The 9,045-nt window shown below is 54.9% G+C and overlaps 1 protein-coding gene across 2 annotated transcripts; it reads right to left on the bottom strand.

Moving 5' to 3' along the window:
- Positions 1 to 817: 817 nt before the first annotated feature.
- Positions 818 to 4,655, bottom strand: CHRAC1 (chromatin accessibility complex subunit 1). Of its 2 annotated transcripts, none has more exons than XM_055314352.1 (3): positions 4,405 to 4,655; positions 2,626 to 2,752; positions 818 to 1,914 (listed from the first exon to the last, which is right to left on the bottom strand). In XM_055314352.1, the coding sequence occupies exons 1-3, from the start codon at positions 4,549 to 4,551 to the stop codon at positions 1,793 to 1,795; spliced, it is 396 nt and encodes a 131-aa protein (XP_055170327.1). In that variant the 5' UTR covers positions 4,552 to 4,655; the 3' UTR covers positions 818 to 1,792. The 2 variants fall into 2 exon arrangements, with proteins under 2 accessions (XP_055170327.1, XP_055170328.1); XM_055314353.1 differs by lacking the exon at positions 818 to 1,914 and adding an exon at positions 1,921 to 2,485.
- Positions 4,656 to 9,045: the final 4,390 nt, after the last annotated feature.

Raw genomic sequence — 9,045 nt, 5'->3', positions numbered from 1 at the left:
TGACCAAGAGGGAATTTGGGGGGTGATACAACTGTTGAATCTTGTGGTTGTGTAACTGGTTTTGTCAAAGCTCAAAACTATATATTGAAACGAGGATTTTTTTAAAAAATTAAAAATTGGGATCCCTGGGTGGCACAGCGGTTTGGCGCCTGCCTTTGACCCAGGGCGCGATCCTGGAGACCCGGGATCGAATCCCATGTCGGGCTCCCGGTGCATGGAGCCTGCTTCTCCCTCTGCCTGTGTCTCTGCCTCTCTCTCTCTCTCTCTGTGACTATCATAAATAAAAAAAATAATTAAAAAAAATAAATAAAAATTAAAAATTTTAAAATGAGAGGAACAAAGTATCAGTGGTTACCTGCAGATAAAGGAAGGGACTGCAGGGGTACAGGAGAAAATTTGGGGTGATGGGGAACTGTCCCATATATTGATATTTACATAAAAGATTGGCTATTAAAGGATGATTTATTGGATGTAAAATTAATTCAACTTTTTTAAGATTTTATTTATTCATGAGAGAGGCAGTGACACAGGCCAAGGAAGAAGCAGGCTCCACGCAGGGAGCCCGAAGTGGGACTCGATCTCCGGTCTCCAGGATCGCACCCTGGGCCGAAGGTGACACTAAACCGCTGAGCCACCCAGGCTGCCCTAATTCAACTTTTTAAAAGAGAGAGAGAGAGAGAGAGAGAGAGAGAGAGAGACTAAAAACAAGAGCCAAAAATTTACCCTATGTGGGGGGAAAAAAAAATAGGGCTTGTAGTTTTCTCTGTGAAGAATATAAACAAATGGAGTATAAAGAAAGGAACAGTAAAATAAGACATTTTCTTTTAAGTTTTATTTATTTATTTGAGAAGGAGCAGGGGCAGAGGCAGAAGGAAAAGCAGATCCCTGCTGAGCAGGGAGCCCAATGTGGGACTTGATCCCAGGACCCTGAAATCATAACCTGAGCCAAAGGCAGATAGATGCTCAACTGACTGAGCCACCCAGGCGCCCTGAGAGATTTTCAATATACAACATGTTTTAAAATGTTTTTAAGAAAATAAAATAAAATAAAAAAATAAAATGTTTTAAAGAGAAATATGTTTATACAGAGATTATATTTCTTTCGTATTTGACTTAACTTTTTTTTCTTCCGAGAATGAAAGTATTAGAAATGCTTATTTTTAAATTTTGCAGACTTCTCAGATAATATGCAAGACATTAGAATAGAGAGCTCCAAAACTAGTTCCACAAAGCATTGACTAAAACTATGTACAGCTTCTAATAAAGAAATTTTATTTCTTTACAGTTAATTGCAGTATTTGAACAAATCATTAATTTTTCAAATGTAACATACTACCCATATACTATGTATTTAGCTCAAACTACATTTTACAAGTTGTTTACAAGAACTAATTTCCAAATATACATCTATGAATTTATACAACTGGTATTTAGAAGCTCTTCAAAATCTATCTGTAAATTAAAAAGTGAAGCAAAATTGTCTGCCTCCACAGCTTTCAGCTGCAGCAGATCAACTGGCAGTGCCTGACCATACAGGCAGCTTTCTTGGTGCCTCTGTGCCCCCGAACTGCAGTGCGGGCCCCTCAGAGAGGCTGCTGTCTGGGTCACTTTCCTTCTGGCCACTTGTGGGCACACCAGGTGCTCTATCTTAGCCAGGAAGAAATCCAATGTACTTGAAGTCTCTGAGAAGTGAGGAGTCTAAAGTCACACAGCGCTGTGCTTACTTCCAAGCAATGCTGCTAATCCAGGAGGGTCCTCAGCAGGGTGATTTCTAAAGCACTTCCTGTTTGGTCTAGGATTCTGCTTCGTCCCCGTCACTCCCATCATCGCTGTCATTCTCCTCCTCGTCCTCGTCCCTCTTCTCTTTAAGCATTTTCAGATATTTACTAGCTAAAATCTTCTTTGGTAATATATCTTAAAAATATAAAGCTAACATCAGCAATTGGTTTTGGCAGACCACAAACACAGCAACGCAAATTTCAAAATGTGCTAGTTCCTGCTTTGAACTCTAGAACAGTTTCCAAAACAAGACAAAATTCCGACCATGCTTCTGGGTGAAATAGCAGGAAATAAGTACTACCTCCTGACTCCTGCCAAAGACCTGTTTCCACTCCACGGGCTGCAAATCATGTGCTCCTGTATGTGCTGGTGATGAGCAAGTCTGCCCACCTACCTGAGACATGCCGGCTGGCCTCGGAGGCAGATGGAAGCTCTTTACAGCTGTGGCCCCCACAGCCTGTCCACAACTATTACTTTCTCTGCTCTTGGGGTCACGTAGACCAGCCCAGAGTTTTCCCTTCAGTGATAAGGAGTCTGAGGGGTGGGTCGGCCAGGCTCCCCCAGCCACCCAGCCAGCCAGCCAGCCAGCCAAACGTCCCTGTGCAGGTTGCTGACTTCATTACCATTCTAGGTGAACCACATTACAAACACACTCTGACAAAACTACAAATGTCTTCCTGTGCCAGGTCATGGTAAACTTTGGCACCTGGAGCAGCACAAAAAAAAAAAAAAAAAAAAAAAAATTGTCTATTTCAGTGAAAACAGGAGAAAAAAATGAAGGAAAGAAAAAAAAAAGGCGTAAATTACTATGTATGTTTTAACCAGAATGTTTCAAAGACTGAGTACCTGCAAGAAACTGAAAAGTTTCGGATTCCTCTGCAGTGTTCGACAGATCACTGTAGGTGAGTGCTTTCCTTTCTTTCCCACTGCCATGTCTGTAGGAATAGGTGGCTAGATACTGAACAAAGAGTTCCTAAGACAAAACGAAAAAGTAAAATGAAAGGCATGCTTCAAAAACCTGCCGCAGAACTTGATCTTTTTTTTTTTTAATTTTTTTAAATTTATTTATTTATGATAGTCACACACAGAGAGAGAGAGAGAGGAGGGGAGGAGCAGGCTCCATGCACCGGGAGCCCGACATGGGATTGGATCCCGGGTCTCCAGGATCGCGCCCTGGGCCAAAGGCAGGCGCCAAACCGCTGCGCCACCCAGGGATCCCTGAACTTGATCTTTTAAATTACGTTAAGGCTTAGGTGACCTGACTGCAGATTATCTTGGGTTCTCCAGTTGCAGGAAGCCAGGGGGGGCCAGAAAGGCCGCGAGGCCCCATCAAAGCCGGTGGGGAAGCAGGCATTGCCCGAAAGTCACTTTAGATTCCTAATGCAGGCAAAACGCTGACAAGGCACTGAGCCGCGGGTCGGAAGCGAGCAAGGACTACAGCTCGGTCCTCCTTTGAGGAGCTAAGGCCACTCCTAACTTGCCTCCTTGACCCAGGAGCACACCGAGGGCCTTCTCCTTGAGCACCGTGTCTACGCCGGCTTCCTGCAACACCCCACAACTTGGAGCTCAAAACCGAGGTTTCCCCATCTGCCCCAGCGCCCTCCCTAAAGCACCACCTGAGCGGGGCCTCGACGTCACGGCTCCTCACTCCAACGCGCTCCAGGCCAGGGACGCAGGAGGAGTCCTAGCGCCCGCCCGCGCCCCACACCCTCACCCCCGCAGGCCAGGCCGGACGTGCGGGCGGGGACACCGAGCACCCCGAGGCCAAGGCTGCTCGGGGGGCGCTCTCCCTCCCTCCGGGGCTCTCGACCCAAGGAGGCGTGAAGGCGCGGGGGACGTCCGGGGGACGCAGGCGCGGGCGGGCTCTGGGCGTCTAGGGCTCACTCAACTCTACCCTTTAACGGGAAACAGAAGGAAGCTCCCCGGGACCCCGGGAGCACGGAGGCCCGAGCCCAGGGACACCGCGCGCGGGCAGAACCGCCGCCGACACAGGGCCCGGGGCGCTAAGAGGAGCGGCCAGCCCCGCAGGTGCACCTGGGCGCGCGCAGGGACCACGGGCGCTGATGGAAGCGCGGGAGGCCCCGCCCCCCCCCCCCAGCCGCCGGTGCTCGAAACCCAAGGGACAGGCCGGAAGCGGGGGCCCGCGCGGGGGACGGCGGGAACAGCGCGGCGGGCGGGCCGGAGGGCGCGCAAGGGAGGACGGGAGCTGCGCGGGCCGGGCGCGGCGCCGCAGACGGAGAGGAGCGGGTAGGCGAAAGGCGCGCGAGGGCGGACGGGAGCGGGGGGCGGGGCGGAGGGCGCGCGGGGGAGGGCGGGAGAGGGGGCGGGGCGGAGGGCGCGCGGGGGAGGGCGGGAGCGGCGCGCGGGGGGCGGGGCGGAGGGCGCGCAGGGGCGGACGGGAGCTGCGCGGGGCAGCGAGGAAAGCCGAGTGGGTGGGCGGAAGGCGCGCCGAGGAGGAGGAGGAGAAGGAGGAGGAGGAGGAGGGGGACGGCGGGCGGGGCGGAGGGCCGCGAGCCTGCGAAGGGGAGCCGGCGGCGCGCGGGCCGGGGTGGGGGGCTCAGGAGGGGGGCGCGACGGTTCTGGGCGGCCCCCCGCCCCTCCGTCCTCCCGCGCGGCCCGCCTCACCGTGGCCTTGGCCGTGAGCACCAGCGCCTCCTGGTTGATGCTGGACACCTCGGGCGAGCTCTTCATGATGACCCGGATGCGGGACAGGGGCAGTGACACGAGGCGCGGCTCCCCGCACTTGTCTCTGCCAGCGACCGCGTCCGCCATCTTCGCGCCCCGCCCCGCGGCGGCCGCCGAACCCGCCGCGAGGCAGGCGGCCTGCCGGCCTGGAGGGTGCGGGAGCGGCGTCCCGCTGCCCCGTGGGAGTTGTAGTGTCGGGGAGGCGCGGCCGCGGGGGCGGGCGACTGCCCTTCCGGGGCCGGACTACAAATCCCGAGATGCCGCGCGCCGGGGGCGGGGCTTCGCGCCGGGGGGCCGGCCTGCCTGCGCCGTGCGGCTCCCGGGGGCTCGGCGGCGTTCGCGCAGCGGGTCCGCGGAGATGCGGGGCGGGGAGCCCTGAGAAGGCGCTGCCTCGCGGCGGGGTCCACGCCGCTCCGGGAGCCCGCTGTGCTGCAGCAGGACTGCGAGGGAGCCTCGGCTCTGCTGGCTTTTGTTCTAAGTGGGAAGCGGCCGAAGGGATCAGTGGGCGAGCTCCGGGATCCCTCTGGCTGCCGTGAGCCGCGCGGGGAGGGTGCGAGCCGGGGACGGAGTAGAAGGCGGAGGCCGCGGACAAGCTGCGGTGTGCCCGGGGCGGCCGAGCATCCTCAGCTCAGGTCTTGAGCTCAGGGCGGGGAGTTCAAGTCCTGCGTGAATCACGCCGGCACTTGGGCGGGGAGGAGATGCCGGCGTGGCTAAGGGGGTGAGCTGGAAGAAAGGGGTCGGAGGCAGCCAGGGCTTTGTGGATCTCCGAGTTCTTCCCGGTGAGCCCAGAAGCCCTGGGGAGAGGAAGGAGGCGCCCGGGGCGGGCAAGAAGGGAAGCAGCGCGGTGAGGAGGCTGTTGCCAGGCCCCAGTGAGGCGCTGGGAAGGACTCGGGTTAGCGACCTCCGGGGTGTGGGGAGGAGTCAGGTTAGAGATCTCCGAGGTTCGGGCAGGACTCGGGTTAGGGACCTCCGAGGTGCGGGGAGGATTCGCGTTAGAGACCCACGAGGTTCCGGAGGTCTCAGGTTAGAGACCTCCGAGGTGCGGGGAGGATTCGCGTTAGAGACCTCCGGGGTTCGGGCAGGACTCGGATTAGAGACCTCCGAGGTTAGAGCCACCACGACCTGCCCATGGGATGGGAATGAGGGGCGGGATGGCGGTGCCGCGTGCCGAGATGGGGAGCACTGCCCCAGGAGCAGCTTTGGCGAGAGGGCTGGTTTGGAGGACGTTAAGTTTTAATTGCCAAACACTAGTGGTGGTGCTGAGCGGAAAATTGGACATGAGACCCTGGAATTTGAGCTGGAGCCCGAGTTTTTTGTTTTGTTTTGTTTTTAATTTTTTGAACTGGAATTTAGGAACCAACATTTGTTGTGCCCAAGATTGCAAATCCGAGAAACCACCAAGGAGCCAACACCAATGCAAGCACACGAGGGTTTATTAGTAAGCTCAAGCTTGGGTCCAAGTATACCCAACACAGCGGAGCAGGGACTTGGACCCCAAGATGGGTTACAGCTGGGTTTTTATGGACTGCTCTAGGGGTAAGGTGGCGTTTTTCGGTAAGGGGGGGTATGTGTGAGAATCTCCAGTAAAGAGGTCTCACAAGCTCTTGCTTCCTTATTCCGATAAGGCCGTGCTTTGTGTTTTTTTCTGTAGCTGGGGTAAGGTGGATTCAGGACATGGTCACAGTGGCCTGGTCACAGTGGCCGGAGATGGCTATCGAAGCTACAATGGCTGTACTTGGGCCAATGTTAAACTTGAATGGCCCTAATTCTCTCAGCCTCCACACATTGTCTAGGTAGTTAAAACGGTGACCTTGAATGAATGCATTCAGGAGAAGAGTGTAGATGGAGTGAAACGGGCCCACCCCAGCATTTCAAAGTGGCAGAGAGAAGGAAAATCCAGCAAAGGAGGCTGGGAGGAACTGGCCATTGAATAAAAGGAAAACCAAGAGTTTGGGTGTCCATGAAGCCGGTCAGAAACTCTTCTGACGGACGCCTCGGTGGTTCAGCAGCGAAGCTCATCTGTCTTTGGCTCAGGGCATGACCCGAGGGTCCCGGGATCAAGTCCTGCATCGGGCTCCCTGCATGGAGCCTACTTCTCTCTCTGCCTGTGTGTCTGCCCCTCTCTGTGTCTCTAATGAATAAATAAATCTTTTTTTTTTTTAAAAAAAAAGGCTCTTCTGAAAGGAGAAGCTGCTCCACTGGATGGAGCTGAGACGTGGAGTGGGAGGACCGTCCTGCCACTCAGCAGTGTGACCCTAGGCAGAGCAAGTGCTGAACCCCTGTTTCCTCATTTGCAGAGATGGGGGTACTCTGATGTTGGAGTTGTTAGGAGGTGTGAAAGCGCCTAGCGTATAAAGATCAAAGTCCCCGCCCTGTCAGTGACCCTCTGCCCGCCACTACCTCCCTCCCAGTCAGTGGTAAGCAGCAAAGGGGATGGGAATGAGAAAGCTCTTTGTGAACTGTAAAGCACCCTCCAAAAGTAAATTACCCCGTAAGGTTTCAGTGTTCATGTGGCAAGTTCTTTTCACCTGCCTTCCCCCCCCACCCCCGATCAAATCAACTTGGATTTCAAAGTTCACGGAAAAAGGTGCCTGGCCAGCCTAGGTGTAGACCATGTAACCCTTCATCTTAGGGTTGTGAGCTCAAGCCTCACGTTGGGCGTGTTGCCCTACTTAAAAAAAAAATTAGGGCAACCTGGGTGGCTCAGCGGTTTAGTGCCGCCTTCGGCCCAGGGCGTGATCCTGGAGACCGGGGATCGAGTCCCACATCGGGCTCCATGCTGGAGCCTGCTTCTCCCTCTGCCTGTGTCTCTGCCTCGCTCTCGCTCTCTCCCTCCCTCCCTCCGTCTCTCATGAATAAGTAAATAAAATCTTTAAAAATTTTTTCATTAAAAAAAAGACTGGGAAATTCAAAGTAATTATTGTGTAAGCTTTCTGATTTACTTTTTTTAAAGAATTTATTTATTCATGAGTGACCCACAGAGAGAGAGGCAGAGGGAGAAGTGGAGTCCATGCAGGGAGCCCGACACAGGACTGGATCCCAGGACCTGGGGATCACAGCCTGGGCCAAAGGCGGCGCTAAACCACTGAGCCACCTGGGCTGCCCAGCTTTCTGATTCAGATTCTGTCCCTCACCTGGGTAGTGATTACAAAATATAAAATGTACACTTGTATAGCATGTTTGTGCAAGTCTCATAAGTTTTGAAATTTACTGCTCTTTATTCTTCCTGAGGAGGGGACCCTAAGACCAGAGGTCACAGATGACCCGGCTTACTGACATTTGCAGTATTCAGAAAGTTTTCCCTCTGCCTTCAGCCATAATGACCCAGTGATTTTAGCACTTGGTGCGTGCTACGTCATTACAAGGTGAAGGCCGGGGACGCCTGGGTGGCTCAGGGGTTGAGTGTCTGCCTTTGGCTCAGAGCCTGATCCCAGAGTCCTGGGATCGAGTCACACACTGGGCTCCCTGCAGGGAGCCTGCTTCTCCCTCTGCCTGTGTCTCTGCCTCACTCTCTGTGTCTCTCATGAATAAATAAAATATGTAAAAAAAAAAAAAGTGAAGGCCAAGAATGCGAGGACAGCGTTCCCTTCAGCACGGTCACCTGCGGTCGTGGCCCAAATATGTGCCAGGCACTGCTGGGCACAGGGACATCCAGGGAGCCAGGCAGCTCTGGTCCCTGCTCTCGGAGCTGACGTTCAAGTACAAGGGCCACAGGAAGATAGGACCGTCTCCTGTGGGAAGTGCTCTGAAGAAGGCCGTGAAAGCGGTAGGTAACCTCTCTGAGAAGTGATCCTGCAGCCCCGGCCCGCAGAGGGGAACAGCCCAGCATGCGAAGGGCTGGGGCAGGATGCTCATCCTCAGGGACAGCCGTGGGAAGGAGCCCAGGGGAGGAAAGTGCTCGGGTGGGTGGAGGAACTGAAAGGCCAAGGTGGTCGGAGCTTCGGGAGTGAGGCAGGCGATGTGGTCGCGGAGTGGGACGTGCCCAGGCCGGCAGGTAAAGACTGTGGCTTCCGTTCTGAGCGCGCTGGGAGCCCATCAGAGTGGAAGGAAGAGCAGACCCCACGCAGAGGCCGGCCTGTTGCCGAGCGATGGGCCAGTGCGGCCCTGCCCTGTGCAGCGCGGGGGCAGGAGGTGCTGCTTCAGCCTCGGGGTTCAGCTCCTGGTCACAGGAGCTCCTTCCCTCTGTAAGTGGGAGCGCCCTTGGCATCCCCAGGATGAGGAGCTGCTGGGCAGAACCACTCCCCGGGGGGCCTCTGGCCCACACAAGGGACAGGCTGGACAGCTGGCGCATTTTCAGGTTTTCAGACGTTTTGTTTCTCCGGCTGGTTACTGTTTTTTTTGTAAGGTTCGCCTTTCACTTTCCACAGGCCAGAAAGCAGGGTGGGGTAAGACGAGAGAAACAGAAGAGGAAGGGGTCGGGAGAGTGAAGGGAGGCCGAAGAGTTCAAGGAGGAGCTGGGGCGGGAAGCTCAGCCTACGAGACTGGCAGGTGTCCACAGTCCCTCATCGTGTCGAGAAGGAAAGGGCCAAAGGAGGAGATCTTCAGAAAAGAGGGAAAGTGCTCACCATTTTTAAAATAAGA

The sequence above is a fragment of the Nyctereutes procyonoides genome, unplaced genomic scaffold (assembly GCF_905146905.1).
Source record: "Nyctereutes procyonoides isolate TBG_1078 unplaced genomic scaffold, NYPRO_anot_genome, whole genome shotgun sequence".
NCBI lineage: Eukaryota > Metazoa > Chordata > Mammalia > Carnivora > Canidae > Nyctereutes > Nyctereutes procyonoides.
The sequence above is the reverse complement of the archived record's forward strand: the minus strand, read 5'-3'. Positions and strand labels throughout refer to the sequence as shown.

Excerpts from the sequence above, each read along its gene's own strand:
- CHRAC1 (XM_055314352.1), bottom strand. The coding sequence starts at position 4,551 with ATGGCGGACGCGGTCGCTGGCAGAGACAAGTGCGGGGAGCCGCGCCTC. Across the intron at positions 2,753-4,404 it reads TGCTCACGGCCAAGGCCACG|GAACTCTTTGTTCAGTATCT; the intron begins GTGAGGCGGGCC and ends GTTTTGTCTTAG. Across the intron at positions 1,915-2,625 it reads AACTTTTCAGTTTCTTGCAG|ATATATTACCAAAGAAGATT; the intron begins GTACTCAGTCTT and ends TATATTTTTAAG.